Source organism: Anabrus simplex, chromosome 5 (genome assembly GCF_040414725.1).
Source record: "Anabrus simplex isolate iqAnaSimp1 chromosome 5, ASM4041472v1, whole genome shotgun sequence".
NCBI lineage: Eukaryota > Metazoa > Arthropoda > Insecta > Orthoptera > Tettigoniidae > Anabrus > Anabrus simplex.
The window spans coordinates 36,544,452-36,564,918 of record NC_090269.1 but is presented as its reverse complement, the minus strand read 5'-3'; the positions used below and the strand labels follow the sequence as shown (position 1 = coordinate 36,564,918).

At 39.7% G+C, this 20,467-nt stretch overlaps 1 protein-coding gene across 1 annotated transcript in view; it reads left to right on the top strand.

Moving 5' to 3' along the window:
• Positions 1-20,467, top strand: part of Dhc1 (Dynein heavy chain 1) — a 443,578-nt gene that overhangs the window by 69,644 nt on the left and 353,467 nt on the right. Inside the window, exons 16-17 of the mRNA XM_068227758.1 lie at positions 246-497; positions 11,571-11,763. Coding sequence (XP_068083859.1) covers positions 246-497; positions 11,571-11,763 — 445 coding nt within the window. The remainder of the gene's footprint in view (positions 1-245; positions 498-11,570; positions 11,764-20,467) is intronic.

The following is a 20,467-nucleotide window of genomic DNA, read 5'->3' as shown; positions in this document are numbered from 1 at the left end:
CGCATGGTGTCTAGCCCTTAGAGCAGCAATGAGTAGACTAACATTCTACTTTAAGTCCACCGATTGGTAAGAAGTTCCGCTTAGACGCACAACATAGCATTACACAGAACATTATTTTAATTCTCTCTTTCTCTTTTCTGTCTTCTTCCTTCTCTCTCACTCTCTCTGTCTGTCTCACTCACTGTGTGTGTGTACGTGTATGCGTGTCTCCCTTGCCCCCTGTTCCCCATCCGCCCCGCCAGCAGCGCGTAGGCTGGAAGAAGCTGGCCGGGCATCAGTCGCAAGCGCTGCTTGATGTGGTCTCCCGCCTAGAACAGGGTCCCCTGAGAGCACACGAGGACGCCAAGGCCCGCCGTCGTCGGTTGTACCGGCTGGTATCCGAGGAGCGGCCCAGCTTCCCCTTTCAGCAGCGCAACTTCTACAGCCACGTCATGGAGAACAAGGATGTGATCAAGACTTTGTCGCTGCTCTCAACCTGTACCCAGGACATCCGGGGGGTAAGAACAATTGTTACAGTAATATTTATCATCCTTACTGTAGGAATAAAGGCACTTTACAAGTAGATAAGGTCATTTTGTTGAGTATAAAGTAGCATTATCATCATAATCAGCCGATTTATCAAAATCGTATTCAATTAATTTCTCCGAAGTTCCTTCCAGGTGGAACAATTTTGAAATGTTTTTCTTCCAGTGAACTCCATCGCTCTTCCGAATGATTTTTAACTTATCAGATAGGTGGTCTTATTCTTGGTCTCTTGAACTCCATTTCACTACCAGTTTTTTCCACATGTCATCTTTCTTGCGTGCAGCATAGCCAGCCTACTGCTATTTCAATGTGGCTATTCTCCATAGGACGTAATTAACCTTTCCAGCCTATCTGATGTCTTCTGCTCTCTTCCGCCTGGCTCCATAGCTAAATGGTTAGCGTGCTAGCCTTTGGTCACAGGGGTCTCGGGTTCGATTCCCAGCGGGGTGGGGAATTTTAACCATCATTGGTTAATTTCGCTGGCACGGGGGCTAGGTGTATGTGTTGTCTTCATCAACATTTCATACTCATCACAACGGCACTTGCCGAGCCGAACATGTCCTCGGACACTCCCAGCACTAAAAGCCATAAGACTTTTTTTTTCCTCTTCCGTGTACCATTAACCTCTCTGGCCTGCCTGGTGGCCATGTTTGATAAGGCGTCAAGTCTCCATGGTCTGGCACCGTAGTTAGCCGGTTAGAATCCCATTGGTGGAAAACATGCCAGGTGGTAGTGGTGGTGGTGGTGATTATTGATTTAAGAGGAAGTACAACTAGGTAACCATCCTCTATATAACACTAATCAGAGATTTTTTAAAATGGAAGGGATCCGACACTTCGAAAAATGAATGTATCGGCCAAAAAATAAAAAGGCCACAAAGGACGTGAAAATGAAAGACTCCCTGGGCCTCGAATGCTCTAAAGCCGTCGGGTTCGGAAAACAACAAGAGTTGATCAAGGGAGGTCGGACAAGATAGATAAAAGTGAGGAGCCTAGCACAAGTAAGTGGAAGCAATGCCAGGATTCAGCTAAGAGTCCCGTGGTCGACAACCCATGCTCCCAAGTTAAGAGCCCATGGGGCCCCTTTTATTCGCCTGGATTCGGTTCCAAACCCCTCCGCAGTGTTCGTATGGAGTGAGGGTATATGACGCTGTTGGTGGTGATTCGTCTGTTGGACGGTGACGTTAAGCCTTGAGCAGACCCTTGGTGTTATTCGACAAGATTAAGCTACGTAAGGACACCGCGTTTCGCCCTCTCCCTACATCATTATCATCATCTCACACCCTTACGCGCAGGCCGCCCCTGGGTGTCAAATAGAAAGACCATCATAGGCGAACCGAACATGTCCTTGGACACTCCTGGAACTAAAAGTTTGGTGCAGGCCAGCTTGTAAATACGAAGGAAGGTACAAAACCGGAAATATTTCGACGCATCTATCTTCAGATCAATCATGCCCATGAATTTTTCAGCAATGCATTCTCCCTATGTTGATTTAAGGCTGACAAAACCTCGATTCTGAATGAGTTTACAAGAAGGAAGCTCAGAAGAGCCCAAAGAGGTAAATTTATTTATGTGATGCCTTTGCTTGAGCAATTTCCAATTAATATTTAAAAAGCATGGAGGAAATTTCAGCTAAAGCTACTACCCCAGGTGGTAACCAATCCACCGTCGTCTTGTACGACGTTAGCGGGCCTTCGGATTCTGGGGAGCCTGCACCAACATGCTCGGAGGTATCGGAAACTTCACGAAATATCAAACATAGCGCCAAGAATTTCTTTGCTGCCTTTAATTCCAATTCTCTCCAGAAGGTAGGAAAACTGAAACAGCTCACAGATATCCTATCGGAACAGCAAATTTCGATTTTAGCAATTCAGGAAACGAGATTTACAGATGAGCAGGCCTTTGAATCTGAAGGTTACAGGATCTTCAAGGGTAAACCTGGTAAACGTGTCACACAAACTGTCCCCCACCTCGGCACAGGAGTTGTAGTCAACAAAATGATTCTGGACTCAATAACAAATTTCACCTCTATGAATAGCAGAGTCTCGACTCTGTCCTTTCGAAGCACGAACAAAATGTATACTATTGTGAACGTTCATGCGCCAATCAAACAAGTGAACAAGAGAGACCCAGAGGGAACTGATAGAGAGTCTGGAAAGAACTTGAGGAGATTTTATCCAAGATTCCAAACAAACTTACCATAATCGTGCTTGGATATTTCAATGCCCAGGTAGGCAAAGAGAGAAAGTTCCGAAACATCGTTGGAAACTATCCTGCTCACCAGAGAACAAATAGTAATGGAGAAAGGCTAATAGAGCTGTGTAAGGCAATTAACCTCGTAATTAAGTCTACTGCTTTTAAACACCTGCCCAAGAAAGAGAAGACCTGAAAATCCCCAAATCACAACCTTGGTGAATTCCAAATTGATCATGTCGCTATCGCACGGAAGGCTCCGAGAGAAATTCAGAATGTGAAAGTTCTAAGACAAGCAAAATTGGACTCAGATCACTATCTATCCAAGATAAAAATCAAACTGTTCCCGAGAAACACAAGGAGAGTTCGAGCCCAAAGAATTGAAAGATTTGATAGAGAAAAACTAGGATCTAATCATGAGTTCACTCAGAAACTACAATCGGTGGATGCAGAGAACCGAGAACAACTGCGCGAGGTCCTGGTCAAAACAGCTAAAGAGACGGTTCAGCTTACTAAGCCCAGGAAGCATGCTTGGTGGAACAGTGAATGCGATGCAGCGATAAGGCAAAGACAGTTCCCCTAGCAGAAATGGAACTCGCTAAAGAACCAAGTCAACTGGATAAACTTCTTAAATGAGAGAAAGTGTGCAGCAAAAACCATCCGCAGAGTTAAACGTGCTTTTGATAAGCACCACCTGTCTCAAATTGAGCAGGATTTCAAGAACAACAATACACGCGACATTTATAAAACATTTAAAAGCAACTTGAGGAAATACGACCCACCGAGCCTACAGTTCAGAGATTCCAATGGAAAACTATCCCATAATGACAAGGAAAACTGCCAGATCCTTGCAAAATACTTCGAATCCCTTCTTAACTTAACTGTGAGGCCCCAATGTCCAGCTCGAAAGCTCTTCAAATCAGGGCAGAAGAACAGCTAGATCTAGAGCTGGGTGATTACGAAGGAGGTTTCAGGAAAGGACGGTCATGTGTGGAGCAGATTATGAATCTGAAATCTGTCCTTTCATATCTTAAACTAAGGAGCAAGCCTTTTGTAGTAACGTTCATCGACTTTAAGAAGGCCTATGATTCAATTGATAGAACTACCCTACTTCAGATCTTAAAGGAATTTGGCTTGGACGGTAAAACAAGAGTGATCATCCCACAGACTCTCACCAACACCATCTCAAAAGTGAAGTTTAGAGGAGAGACTTCAGATGTCTTTGAAATACGGACAGGAGTTAGGCAAGGAGATGGTCTCTCACATCTGTTGTTCAACTGCGTTCTTGAGAAAGTGATCCGTGAATGGCGCAGAGAAATGAGTTATGAAGGAGTCGAAAGCGGAGTCAGACTAGGCCACAAGAACCCAACCAGGAGTCATCGACAAGTTACACAATGTTTGTATAAACATTAAAATCCCTTACAGTATGCATTATTACAAGACATAAAACACACAGTAAAATATATAACGACAATATAAAAGACACTTAAAACACCAGATGTGGAATTCATATAAACGTTTTGGTAAATTGACCACTTGTAAACGAGTTCTGTTGGACTGGAAGTCTGAAGTGTATCACTCAGTTCACATTTGTTCCTTTTGTGTGTCCCATTTGTTGATAGTACCAGTTTACACAATGTTAATACTTGATGTTCTTAAATTATGTTTAAAAATGTTGGCTGAAGTTATGTGCCGGCCCCCTGGTGTAGGGGTAGCGTGCCTGCCTCTTACCCGGAGGCCCCGGGTTCGATTCCCGGCCAGGTCAGGGATTTTTACCTGGACCTGAGGGCTGGTTCGAGGTCCACTCAGCCTACGTGATTAGAATTGAGGAGCTATCTGACGGTGAGATGGCGGCCCCGGTCTAGAAAGCCAAGAATAACGGCCGAGAGGAATCGTCGTGCTGACCACACGACACCTCGTAATCTGCAGGCCTTCGGGCTGCGCAGCGGTCGCTTGGTAGGCCAAGGCCCTTCAAGGGCTGCAGTGCCATGGGGTTTGGTTTTTGGTTTGGAAGTTATGTGGTTGATTAAAAGTCATCAGCGGTTATAAATGCGAACCATATATGGGTATTGTCCTGTGACCAAGCTTCTTAAAAAATGTATGTTGTAGGCCAACCGCTGGATTAGGCTCAAGAGTATCCTCCTGACCGCGTCAATGTAGGAAAATGTTTAAATGACCTTCGACCGTATTCCCTAAGTATCGAAGAACATTAAAAAAATTAGAATTTCCATTTATCGTTTCAGTAAATTTGTTAACTACATTCATAGAGAAACATATGTAGCAAAAATATTTTTTTCACCTGAATAAATAATCAAACACTGACAGACTTCAGAAACAAATCTTCCAGCGGCTCGATAATATGAAAGTATTTCTATATGTTCACTGATATTGATTTTATGGTGCAAAAGGTATTAAGAACATCGAAGTGTTGGCAATCTGATGGACACTCTCTGTTATGGTTTGTCTCGGTCAACTCTCAATTTCTCAATTTCGCGTCAATGTAAGAAAATGTTTAAATGACGGCAAGTTTAGGAGACGGCACAACCCTACATGCGCAATAAACTACTGTGGTTCTACCAAGAGGTGGAGGAGCCAGAACCACCGCCTGTAGTCGAAACGGTGAGTAAAGCAAATGATAAATGATAACATTTCTCTAATTAATAAGGACTCCGAGCTAGTGACAATTCTTCCTTTTATCTGCACCAGACCCTTCTCTCATAAGTTAAAAATTTAATTTACCCGTATTGACATGTATTCAGGAGAATAGGTATGAGGTTATCCACCTTTCAAAACCCTACAAGTAAAATGACAAAGATATTTTTAGACCATTTCACAATTTAAGGGACCGGTTTCAACCTTTCAATTGACTGTCTAGCTTTTGCAGACCATCTCGCGGTTTTCGATGATTCCTTGTATGTGGCCACGAAGTAGATCAACCAGATTTAAACACAAGCTGCAAAGGCGGGCCTCCAAATCTCCTTTGAGAAAAGGAAATTCATTACAAACATCAAACTGGCGCCAAGTGAGCTAGAAGGGACTCACAGAAACAAGCGAGTTGAAAAATTTAAGTATCTTGGTGAATGCATAGCACCTAACATGTCCGAAAAAGAAGCCTTTTTCTTCACGCATGAATAAAATTGAAATGGCTTACCATCTGACTAAAAATGTCTATAACAAAATATCTGTATCTCTGAATGCAAAAATCAAACACTATTGCACTGTCATCCGGCCAGAGGCTCTATATGGAGCGGAATGTTTCACGATGAACAAAAAAGGCATGATGGAGAAATTGGAGGCCAAGGAAAGAAATATTTTAAGAAAAATCTTAGGTCCAGTCAAAGACAACGGCATGTGGAGAAAATAACCGATATGATGCGAAAAAGGAGGATTACTTTTTATAGACACATGGTCTGAATGAATTCAACACGGTTAACCAACCGCATTTTCACTTTCCTCCAAGAGAAAAAGGCAAAGGGGGCATGGTTCAGTGAGGTACAGAAAGATCTGCAGGAGATTGGGATCTCATTTGAAGATATCCAGAAGCGTGTCCACTTAAGAAAAAACTCCAAGAACATCAGAGTTTCGAACCAAAGCCGAAGATGAAAACTGGAAAGGCGTGGACGAAAGAGCGAAAGGAGCAACACCGTATACGAATGAAGGAATACTTGACCAACATTAAAGCTCAAGGGAAACAGTTGAAATGACGTGGTCCTTAGTTGGTCGATACGAAACAATAATAATAATAATAATAATAATAATAATAATAATAATAATAATAATAATAATAATAATAATAATAATAATACAGGGATGATTTTCGATGGATGGTTAAAAGCTCTTTAGTGGTTGGATTGAAATCAGAACCCGTAAGATGGAGTGGGCTTCTGCCAGCACAGTGAAAGAAAGTACTGATATATGGACTTGAAGAGATGCTAGTAGAGTGTGAAAACTAGCAGAACAAGAAGATCTAAACACAGAAAAATATATTATACACATTTCATTTTAGAATATGTCCCGATGAAAACAAAGAATGTTCACGAATATACATCGAGTGTACGCTCATTGGTTGACGCCGCGTACGTAGGAGTGCACGAACGTACATCGAGTGTATGCTCATTGATTGAAGCCGCGTATGTAGTTCACCTAACGGTACGTAAGTTACAAAGTACAATTGAACAGAATATTCAATCATTAAGTACTGAATGTTACGTATAACAGACACTGTCAAACAAAATAGAACCATAATATACATACACAAACTAAGAATAACACATCATTTCAAAATACAACCAATTCATTATTTTCCCAACACCGCGTAAAAGGGATGCACTTCTTATGTATATTTCTGGTTCTTTCAGATCTGATGACAGTTCAATGAACATCTTAAATTGAACAATGAAATGGCTTGAACCCGTTCTTTTTAGACCTGGTATTATATTTGTGAACATCACTTCTGAGCATTTGCGTTCACAACAATCATAACAGCTTAATAAAAAGAGGCCTTCAGTGGGCCGTCATAAACGATTATGTTACAATATGTAATTTCCTTTTCTGTAGAAGTAAAACTTCAGAAATCCGGCCGCAGTAAAATAAAATCTGTGTGAGCATACCGGATCAAATTTGTATCTATATGCATTCTGATTTCACAGACTGATTTTCATGATTTAACTGATTTTTACTTAAATATCACTGGCTGAATCGTTTTATCATTCGCCGAGAGCTTGTTAGCAATGAACCATTCAACTGCCATGTTCAGTGTTTGTTTACATAGTACATCGAACTCTTCGTCTATTCTAGCCTCATTTTAAAATGTATCATCTGTAAGACTGAACTGACATTAGAACCTATGTTATAAGGTAAGTAATTTATTTGCACGAGGAACAGAAAAGGGTCTAAGACAGAGCCTCCAGGTTGAACATGAAATTTAGTCGATCAAACTCCTCCCACTTAAACCGCTTGCTTCAGATTGTAGTGTGCTAATATATTAACAAAAAGTAATATAGGCTATGTCATCTGTATTGTGTAAAAGGAAGCTGTGCTTAAAAGTATTATTACGTAGAGCTACTGTAGAATGAATCGAATAAATGTAATCAATTGTACTTGATCGGAAAATGAGCGAACTGCATACGCATATCGCCTTCTTGTCGTTGAGTTTTGGAAAGGGAGACCGTTTTAATAAAGCTATGACAAATATATTCGTCATGGTAAAGCATCGTGGCTGAACTCGTGCAGCATGTTAAACATCGCCTTTAACGAGTAGTGAGAAAGTTATTAACATATTATTTTCGGAGTGTTATTCATATTTCTTGTATAAGTAGTAGACTATTTCCAAAACTACTGTATGTCTGTAGCGCGAGCGAATGCGAGCTTTGCTAGTTCTCACAATGCCACGTGGTTAGGGGAAGTACCACACTCACTCTTCCAATCAGAGGGAGAAAACGAAGGACTACTCTATATCTTGTACTTTGTATACACGAGGATCGATTTTAAAGGTGAAAATACCATAGTTGATTACACGTAGTCCACAGAGGCTGGTATGAATAATAATAATAATAATAATAATAATAATAATAATAATAATAATAATAATAATAATAATAATAATAATAATATAATATATAATATAATATATAATATAATTATTATAATTATATTATTATTATTATTATTATTATTATTATTATTATTATTATTATTATTATTATTATTATTATTATTATTTACTTTTGTATATCATTATATATTATTATATCAAAAATGGCCTGTTGCCATTTTTTTATGGATGTGGTATTTTTGTATCCGTCTCTTGGCACAGGCCAGAGCAAAGTGTAGCTTCCACCGAAGTCCCAGTCTCATCCATGGCTGTGACAATGTGGAAGCTGCTGGGGTATGGGTGGTGCTGAGTAATGACATTTGAAGCACAACCAGTGTGTCTGAGTGTTATGAAAGGTGTTGCTCATAGGATCAGTCGTGCTGCAGTGGCACCTTCTGATCCAGTGAGGAAAGCAATGGCAAACTACCTCACTCCTCATCTTGCCTAGTACGCCTCATTTCGGCTCTGCCATTGGTTTTTGCGGTTTTCCTATAACTGCATAGCCTTTGGTGGTGCTATTTGAGGATCCAACCAGCCTCTGGGCTAATAACCTAACAGACACAGACAGATTATTATGTATATTATTATTAAGCTTATTATTAATCTTGATTCGTTATGCCCATTCATAGGGCGCGTTGGAACTTGTTCATTGGTTTGATGACTTTCGCCTTCCTATTCTTCCAAAATCTCTTCGTGAACTCACTGTGTTGCCTCTTCCGTTTTTCTCACCACTTTGTACCAGTCCTGCTGCAAGTTTTGACCACAGAGGTGTGTTTATTTACTGAGATCCTGAAGAATTTACGATTATTCATGTCCTCCCCGATGTTCAATTCATTTGAGTCTCTTCTTGTTTCCTCCAGCCAATTTTTCTCCTGTTTCGGGAATTTATTACACTGAAGAACCTTTTCGTGAGTATATTATTATCCATCCTAAAAATGTGTCCAAAAATGTCAAACGTCTCCTCCACACAGTATTGATGAAACTATCTGTGTAACTATATATGTCTGCAGTTCGCCTTTTGATTCAAATTCCATTTCCTTGTATGGGGATGAAAATAATTCTAAGATTTTTACGTTCTTGTTTTTCAATATCCGAAATTTTAGAATGGCCTCCTAAAGTTAAGGTGTCTGATGCATAAAAAGCTTCCGGTAAAATAACTGTTTTGTAATGTTTCAATTTAGTATTTCGTGACATTACTCGTTTATTGCAGAGATCCCATGTCAGTCTAAATTCCCTCTGAAGTTTTTAGGTCCTTTCTGTATTGGCCAAACTGTCTAATCCAGAAGGAATAATTATTTCTCCATTGTATTTAAATAAGTTGCCTGTGAAATTGCCCCATATGCTATTTCAATGTTTATCTTTCTTGCACTTTTGCTGAAAATTTTGCATATACTGGGTTTCTCGAATAATATCTGAAGGCCTGCCTCTGATGCTAGTCTGTGTAATGTCTCGATAGCATATAAGTTTTCGCCTTGTTCTTAGTGATTATTATTATTATTATTATTATTATTATTATTATTATTATTATTATTATTATTCCAGGGGATTCTGCGAGAAACCTAAAACAATCAGGTAATAATAATAATAATAATAATAATAATAATAATAATAATAATAATAATAATCGTATGGCCTCAGCTACCGTGTGCAGACATTTCAATTTGACGCCATCTGGCTGTCTGCTCGTCAATTTCGACGTTCCGTTTTACTCTAGGCCCCCACTAGATGGCAGACCGAGTAAACCGAAACTCTCTTGGGCGTCTATGGCTGAGATTTAATTCATTTTGTCGGGTAAACACCAAATGTGTCACCAGAGATCTTTTACATGCCGACATTGTACGACATGGAGTGTCGAATGGACTTTTTTCCGCCCTTCAAAAATCCGACTACCTCTGCCGGGTTTGAACCCGCTATCTTGGGATCCGGAGGCCGACACTCTACCGCTGATCCACAGAGGCAGCTAACAATCAGGTACTATAGACATAATGATTTCGAAACGGTAAATTGTCGCTCAGAGTTACACTATTACAAGTAGCACATCTGCTCCACTCACTCAAACTCTAGGAGACTGAGCTTCAACATTTACAATATACCAGCCTCTCAAAAACACACGTTCCTAATTCTAATTTTTAATTAGATTCCTTCAGTTTCCTTTCAGCTCGACAGTCAGATCCACAATAGACTATGAGTAATTAAAAATTAACAAAGGCAATAAATGCCCTTTCTAAATGGCCTTAGTGATCAAAAGGAAAAGCTTTAAGAAATCGGCCAGAAAAAAATGCTAGGAGGCTAAATTATTGCACTCCTTTTGAAATATACCTTGAAACACTTAGATCCTATGCGGGTTTAAGGCCCTAAGTTACAGAGGCTAAGCCTGTAATACAGAGGGTGACTAGATGGAGAAAAATATTAAGTTCCAAAAGAAGAGATAAAATTTAAAATTTTAAAAAAAATCATAGTCACCCCAATACCAAGTTGAATGGAAATTAAAAGAGGGTGAACACTCTTTATTCCCTAAGATTCATATTTCCCCGCAGGGACCTGAATAATGTTCTAAGACGTGCTTGACAATTTACATTTAGAAGATGATATTAAACTTTAGAAATTTACATTAAGAATGAATTTTGAAACCTTCCCCTCAAGTCAGCTTTCTGGAACTATAACATATTTAAAAGATGTCTGCCATTACCTTGAGCTGGTGGGCCTTACAACGGAGGGCAAGTTTTTCCCCTGCCTCTACTACATACGCACTCTAAACCTCTAGACTGGAACGATGTATAAGACAACATGGCCCAAAAGCTCCCAGCTTTTATAGCCGAGGAGAAGGTTCCAGAACTATCTAGGCCGAAGGCCTGTACACGCCCTCAATCTTGATTGGCTAATTGAATAAATATCCAAAATTTCTGATTGGCTGATAATTCCATGAGGAAGGAAGATATAGAAGTGCTAGCAACCATTGAACACAAAAAAAAACACAAAAACTTCAGTTTAGAAAACCTCGATATACCAAAATTCCTACGAAAATTAATTGTCCATCCTCCCACCAGAGGGGGCACATAAGTCGATAGTAGAGGCATCTGAAGATTAAACTTCTTCTAATACACAGTTCGAGGTTCTCATTACAAATGACCTTCTAAAAGGCGCTTAGTTTAAATGTACGGAGCAGGTTACCTCCGGTACAATTATTATTATTATTATTATTATTATTATTATTATTATTATTATTATTATTATTATACAGCAAGGTTGGACTTTTTCAGGAAATGGCAGGTTTCATACACAGCTGGGAGCCATATCAGTTTCTATGGAAGAACCAGCAAGGACGTGTGGACATCCTGTCGACTACCCTCGCAGAATTCGAGGCGTCACTTCGCCGCCATGGAGAACTGGAGGCACAGCTGAGCGTCGAACCAGATATGCATGAGTTTGGAGGTTGCCTCACCGTGTCTGCAGGTATCAGATTACAGTATATCTTTCCAATGCAATGGTTCATTACTTCTTTCCTAGAATCTGAGATAAATAAATTTAATTTGGTCTATGATAAAAATGCAGATATTCATGAAACTGGTACTACTTCAGCGTACTACATGTTCTTTGCTGCCATAAAGATTTAGACAATAGAAATAACAGCGAGATACTTTACTAGGAAATTATGTCAAGCTCTGGGCATGAAAAGCTATGGGGACAGACTCGTGGTAAAACGAGAACGAACGCCACCAGTGGCCTTTTGTTACAACGTTGGTCCAAAACCATTCCAATTTCACATTTACCGATAACATCGCGAATTTCTCCCTTCGCGCAAGTGTTATAAACTCTACTACGGAAGAGCCTGTCATTTATTAAGTACTCGAGAATAGAAAGAAGTAATTATCCCGCCCAGGCCACGCATTTAATTGAGGCACTGAGAATCATAATGGTCCAAAGCATAGGAACAATATTTGAAAAAAAAAAAAAAAAATTGTGACAATCAATTTTCCATCGAAGGCTCCCCTAACATAGGTTTGATTTGTTTATTATGCAAGTCTATACATTTTAACATTTCCTATGAAAGAATCACACTACTTTACGTTACGAAATGTATTCCGATAAGGCCTGCTAAGGACCATGTGCCATTTTCAATTCAGTCCTTCATACTTTGTTGTTTTCTCTTCCGTTCCTTCCAATATTCGTTCATCTTTTCACTATGATGTTTCTTTCTCTCCTCGGACCACTTTGCACCAGGTTTCTTGTTCAATCTTTGTTGGAATCCTTCCATACTTACCACGCTCTTTTTAAAAATATCTCTGTCCATAGTTTCTTCTTATCTTATATTACTGTATTCTTTCTTAATCTTTCTTTACTTCTTGAATCCAGCTAATTGTTGCCTTTATGTCCCAAAGGTACTTGAAAATCCTTTTTGTTAATCTGGAATCATCCATTCTGTAAATACGTCCAAAAAATTGCAATATTCTTTTTCTTATGGTTTCTGTTATGTTTTCTATGTTCCTGTATATTTCTCATTAGATCTTAATTTCCATACTTCTGTTGTTTTCACAGGGCCTAAGGTTTTTCTCATGATTCTCCTTTCTAGTACCACAAGTTTATCTATTCTATAGTTTAGTACCAGGCATTCACTTGCATATAGGCATTCCGGTTTAGCCACTGTAGTTTAGTGCCTTATTTTAAGATTTTTAGATAGACACTTTTTGTTATAAAAATTCGTTGTGATACCATATGCTCTTTCCATCTTTAGTACCTTTCCTTCTACTGCAGATTTGTCTAAACCATTTTCTTGAATTATTTCTCCCAGATATTTGAATTTCGTTACTCTTTTCACTGGACCAATATCTGTTGCCAAAAATTTTGGAGCGTTCTTGATGTTTGTAATAAACTTTGTTTTTTCTACGGAGATTCTCAAACCTCTCTAGTTGGCTATTTCTTCTAAGAGATTGATTTGTACTGTTTCACTTGTTAGGTTTTCTGACAATATAGCAAAATCTTCGGAAAATGCTAGGCAATTTATTTCAATGCCTTTGATTTTTCTCCCCAAAGTTACCGGCAAAATGTTATGCTCTTTAAGCTTTACTTTCCAAATTCTTTCAATTTTCTCTAGAACACAGTTGAATAGAAGGGGTAACAAATCATCACCTTGCCGTACCCCTGTATTTAGCTTAATAGGTTTTGATATATCACCCATAAATTTCACCTTTGAAATTGTGTCAGTAATACAAATAATAATTAATAGAAATTCACAAAATTGTCATACGTAGGCTAGTGAAAATATTTTCATTTTCTGCAGTTGTAAATTGTGTAATTAATGTGAAACTAGAATCAGAACACACAGAACAGATACTAAATGGACCACAAACACAATTATGGCCTATTTCAACACTTCATGGGCCTTGTTATCATAATTTTCATTAGGCACTCTGTGGCTTGAGGTTCAGATAAATCTATCTGTCCACTTCAGGTAAGAAATGTAATAGTTTTGTTAAGTCTTTATGTTTCAAGATCAACATTTGCCTTCCACCTATGAATTTGGGTAGTAGATGTTGCAAACTCTAGGGATGTGACTTGTAGAAAATGGTGGCCTCCTAACATTCTAATGAAGAATAGGTTACTTTAAACAACAGTTCCCGACAACCTGTTGAAAATGTCATCATTGTAAAATTTCTGATATAGACTATACATTTTACCCGCAAGTCTGCTTTTGGTTTGGTAGTAAGCGGAGTGATACTATTGAAGTCGACTGTGGGTTTCCAGTACCCGTGAGTCGTACCCATGTGAGCAACACCACGGGTCTGGGCGTAGCCTGTGAGTTGTACCACTATATGAGCGACACCGTGGGTCTGCGTTGCCTGTGATTGGTACCCACTATCTTCGCTGTCCATTTTTCGGACTATGAAAGGTTTATCCAGCCTTGCTTTCTGGATAACCCGACACCACCCATTTGGTGAGGAAAAACCAACAGTTTTCCGCCTTTACTTTTCCGATTTGGCAGAAGTCGCCATCACATGGCAGAAACGTGTGCCCGGGAACTAAAAATGTGTGAGTTATCTCCTCAAACTGTCCAGGTTGAACTAATGCAAAGAAGAAAGAAAAAATAGTTATAGTTTTATTCTGTCCAGGTTATGATTCTGATAAAAAATACTAGCTTCAGTTTTTCCATCAAATGAAATACCTCTCGCGGACCAAACACACTACCCCCTGCGGGTGGGGGACGCACATGTAGAATACACATGCGGTATCCCCTGCCTGTCGTAAGAGGTGACGAAAAGGGGCCCAAGGGGCTCTCAACTTGGGAGCGTGGGTTGGCGACCACGGGGCCCTTAGCTGAGTCTTGGTATTGCTTCCACTTACTTGTGCCAGGCTCCTCACTTTCGTCTATCCTGTCCGACTTCCCTTGGTCAATTCTTGTTCTTTTCCGACCCCGGCGGTATTAGAGCATTCGAGGCCTAGGGAGTCTTTCACGCCCTTCGTGGCCCTTGCCTTTCTTCGTCCGTTAATTCATTTTTCGAAGTGACGGATCCCTTCTTTCTTCTTCTTTCTTTTATCTCTCTCTCTACCCCCTGTGGGTGTGGAACGCAGACGAAAAATACACCCACGGTAACCCCTGCCTGTCGTGAGAGGCGACTAAAAGGGGCGACCAAGGGATGATTGTCTTAGAACCATGAAACTACTTGTGATTAGTACCATCACGCGGGGAACACCATGGGTTGCCTTTACTTGCGAGTAGTACCACTATATTAGGTGAAAATGAAATGGCGTATGGCTTTTAGTGCCGGAAGTGTCCGAGGATAAGTTCGGCTCGCCAGATGCAGGTCTTTTGATTTGACACCCGTAGGCGACCTGCACGTCGTGATGAGGATGAAATGATGATGAAGACGACACATACACTCAGTCCCCGTGCCAGGGAAATTAACCAATTAAGGTTAAAATTCCCGACCCTGCCGGGAATCGAACCCGGGACCCCTGTGGCCAAAGGCCAGCACGCTAACCATTTGGACATGGAGCCGGACACTATATTAGGTACACAATAGGTTTGTGATTCGGAGCAGCAGAGGGTGTGGACTGTGGGTTTCCAGTACCCGTGAGTCGTACCCATGTGAGCAACACCATGGGTCTGGACGTAGCCTGTGAGTTGTACCGCTATATGAGCGACACTGTGGGTCTGCGTTGCCTGTGATTGGTACCCACTATGTGAGGAACACCACGGGAATACCGGCTCACGTGATTAGTACACCTAGGTGAGGAACCTCATCGGTTTGCATTGGCTGTGAGTGGCGCCATTGTGTGAGAAACACCATAGGTCTGCGTTATCTGTACGAGGTACAATACTTGTGAGTAGTACCATAATGTTTGGAACACCGTGAGTTTACGCTACCTTTGATTAGTACCGCAACTTGAGAAACACCATGGTTCTCCTTTACTAGCGATAAGTGCCATTATGCGGGATCGTTGACATAGATATTGGCCCATTTAGACAAGCATCATCGATTCAGGATTGGGCTTTAGAAGCAGTCCCTTGGTCAGTAATATTGTTTCTGGGAATGTGAGGCATTGTGCGTCTTATCCACTGATTGTTTTAAATTCATATTCATCAATTCATTTCTCATCATCACGTTTTCAATTCTGGTCAATGGATGAATTTTTTATTATTTTTAAATTGTAATCGCATTTCGTCTCATTTCGTACCATAGGAGCCGATGACCTAGATGTTAGGCCCTCTAAACAACAAGCATCATCATCATCATCATCTTTTTTCCATCTGCATTCGGGAGGTAGTGGGTTCGAACCCCATTGTCGGAAGTCCTGAAAATCGCTTTTCGTACTTCTTACCCGGCAAATTCTGGGGATGTTTAAGCGCACGTTCGCTTCCTTCCTACTCCTAAATCTTTCCTGTCCTATCATCGCCTTAATACCTATCTGTGTCGATATGACAGAAAGCAAAATTGTAAAATAAATCCATCTGAAATTCCCTTCACTACTTTTTTACGAAATAGTATTGACGTATGTAATGTAGACATTGCATTATGTTGGCAACACAAAGTAACAATAGAGCAGCGCAAAGCAATTAAATGACGCTTTGTGCTTTGGGCCCATACGAAACTGAATATCAGAGAAACTGGTGAGACATTTCTCGGTGAATACGGTACTTGTATTTATCAAAGTGGGGTTAGAACGCGGCTATAGCAGATTCACTATATGGTCAAGAGATGTCAGAAGCATGCATACATGCTAACATCTCAAAATCGACGATGGTGTGGTTTAGGCCCTAAACTTGGTCTATCAGGTTGTAATATAATATTCTATTTACCGTTGCCCTTTCACAGCCGAAAATATCTGGCCATATCTATACTACACACCACTTGTCTCGTCCACGGACCAAAAACAGAGTCGGTCGGCTGAAAACATTGCTTTGTCCTATAAAACAATAATCACTACCGTACCATCCCAAAAGTAAAGTCGGATACAACAAGCAAAATGTGTGCTGTGAATTAGAACTCACCAAGTAACATGAATGTTGTGGGATGGACAGCAGCCAATGGTATGTTGATAAACGGGGTTAAAAGTCAGGTTACGAGTTTCACAAATAGGAAAAGTCCTCTCAGTTTTATTTACAGCGTTGATGGGGTGAAAGTTCCTTTTGGGTATCATTGCAGGTATCTAGGTGTTAATATAAGGAAAGATCTTCATTGGGGTAATCACATAAATGGGACTGTAAATAAAGGGCACAGATCTCTGCACATGGTTATGAGGGTGTTTAGGGGTTGTAGTAAGGATGTAAAGGAGAGAGCATATAAGTCTCTGGTAAGACCCCAACTAGAGTATGGTTCCAGCATATGGGACCCTCGCCAGAATTACCTGATTCAAGAACTGGACAAAATCCAAAGAAAAGCAGCTCGATTTGTTCTGGGTGATTTCCGACAAACGAGTAGCGTTACAAAATTGTTACAAAGTTTGGGCTGGGAAGAATTGAGAGAAACAAGAAGAGCTGCTCGACTAAGTGGTATGTTCAGAACTGTCAGCGGAGAGTTGGCGTGGAATGACATTAGTAGACGAATAGGTTTGAGTGGCGTTTATAAAAGTAGGAAAGATCACAATATGAAGATAAAGTTGGAATTCAAGAACACAAATTGGGGCAAATATTTGTTTATAGGAAGGGGAGTTAGAGATTGAAATAACTTACCAAGGGAGATGTTCAATAAATTTCCGATTTCTTTGCAATTATTTCAGAAAAGGCTAGCAAAGCAACGGATAGGAAATCTGCACCTGGGTGACTGCCCTAAATGCAGATCAGTATGGATTGATTGATTGATTGATTGATTGATTGATTGATTGATTGATTGATTGATTGATTGATTGATTGATTGATTGATTGATTGATTGATTGATTGATTGATTGATTGATTGATTGATTGATTGATTGATTGATTGATTGATTGATTGATTGATTGATTGATTGATTGATTGATTGATTGATTGATTGATTGATTGATTGATTGATTGATTAATATAACAGACTTGATCAAATTTTCTCACCGATTACCAACACCGCCACACTGAAGACCAATCACATCTTGAGAAAAGATTATTTTATTAAATTAAAGGCCAGATGACCTTCCCTAACATCTTACAAGATTGATGGACTACTTTTATTAAATTGCTTACAATTAAATATTTGTATGTAAGCTATATACCTAACTCTTCGCGTTTTATACTATAGGCAATATTAACTGAAATTATGAATTATTTAAAAATATATAAAACAACAATCACCAATATGTATAAGACCAATGAGGAATTAAGGAAATAAAGTGGGCCGATGACCTTCGATGTTAGGCCCCTTAAAACAACAAGCAGGAAATAAACACTCTCTCACCCTCACTCAATTTAATACTAGATATTTCTGCCTTTATTTTGATATAACGCATTACTATAACCGTATCTGTCCGGTGTTTGCATGGTGTAAATAATTGCCTTCCATTTCAACTGATCCTCATTCAGTATGTCAGAAACGTATCATAGAATAGAGGAAGAAGAGAAGTTCTTGCAGACATGAATACTGAACATTGGATGCTAAATGTGGCAACATGTTTAAGTTATTGTGTATAGGATCAAAATAAGTAATTAATAGAATAGAATAGAATAGAATAGAATACTCCCATCTCCTAGTTTCCGAACGCCAGGAACTGGGAAGAGAGTAATCATTTATTGCAATCTAAATCATTTTTACCGGGCGAGTTGGCCGTGCGCGTAGAGGCGCGCGGCTGTGAGCTTGCATCCGGGAGATAGGGGGTTCGAATCCCACTCTCGGCAGCCCTGAAAATGGTTTTCCATGGTTTCCCATTTTCACACCAGGAAAATGCTGGGGCTGTACCTTAATTAAGGCCACGGCCGCTTCCTTCCAACTCCTAGGCCATTCATATTCCATCGTCGCCATAAGACCTATCTGTGTCGGTGCGACGTAAAGACCCTAGCAAAAAAAAAAAAAAAATTATTTGATGCATGAATAATTTTGTTACAGTTAATTTATCTATTACTACCTTAAATATTACAATTACGCCTACTCACTAATTACACTCGATCTCTAAATTGTAGTCTCTAAGATTGTTATTTTTGTCCTAGACGTTAGCATTATTTTTTAGTCTAGAACAGGGATGACAAACCTATGACACGTACCACTAGGTGACACGCTAACACGACTTCTGTGGCAGGTCAGACAACATACTAACATGTTTTAAACCGGGCGAGTTGGCCGTGCGCGTAGAGGCGCGCGGCTGTGAGCTTGCATCCGGGAGATAGTAGGTTCGAATCCCACTATCGGCAGCCCTGAAAATGGTTTTCCGTGGTTTCCCATTTTCACACCAGGCAAATGCTGGGGCTGTACCTTAATTAAGGCCACGGCCGCTTCCTTCCAACTCCTAGGCCTTTCCTATCCCATCGTTGCCATAAGACCTATCTGTGTCGGTGCGACGTAAAGCCCCTAGCAAAAAAAAAAAAAAAAAAAAAAACATGTTTTAATGTTTTTAACTTGTAATAAATAGGTCGAAAATCTACCAACATAGCATATTTTATAACATTACGCTTTAATGAAGATGTATGTCACATTTAATTCTATGGTCATATTTTGTACATATTTTATTAGGTTAAAGCAAAAAAAATCTTATTCTTATAAATGTACCTGTTTTTTTTTTAATGTAATTGTCACTGATGTTTCCAAAATGAAATCACGAAAAATTCAATTGAATGGATTCATATGTAATGTTGTCCGTCTCCATGGCTAAATGGTTAGCGTGCTGGCCTTTGGTCACAGCGGTCTTGGCTTTGATTCCTGGCAGGGTCGGGAATTTTAACCATCATTGGTTGATTTCCCTGGCATGGGGGCTGAGTGTATGTGTTGTCTTCATTACAATTTCATCGTCATCACGACGTGCAGGTCGCCTACGGGAGTCAAATCAAAAGACCTGCACCTGGCGAGCCGAACCCGTCCTGGGATCTCCCGGTACTAAAAGCCATATGCCATTTCATTTCATACGTAATGTAATCTAATACCTAAATAAAGTGAAATGAGGGGGGTTCCATGATAATATTGAAGGAAAATAACCGATGGCACACAGTAAAAAGTAATGAACAAGACCTTAATTTACACGCTAGTGTCGGAAAAGGATTGGTATCCCTGACTCCAGGACAAAATGTATCTTACCCCTATTAATTCGTGTTAGTGCAAATATCGGTATGTATTTGTGTCACTAGTCTGAACAATGTTATCCTTAGCTTACAATAGACATTATGAATTAACTGAATGACTGTATGAATGAAATAGTGAATGAATTGCCTGATAGGATTATACTGGTACACTGCATGAATGAGTTAATTAATTAATTAATTAATTAATAAGTGATTGGATAATTGAACGAGTTGAACACTCTCAGTCTGCATCTACGGAACTCCAGCAGATAAGGTGAAAAAATTCCAAATAATTAACAAATTTAATTAGTAAGATGGAATGGACATACTCTGATCTAGTTATAGCAATCGGCACGTAAGGCTATACCGGTACGCTAAAAAGTAAATATCGCCACGCTATTCTTGTTTTTTAATGGCTCATCACTGCTGCCAACTTGACTAGTTACATATTGAAATCAATAGCTATAACCATAAGAAATTATAACCT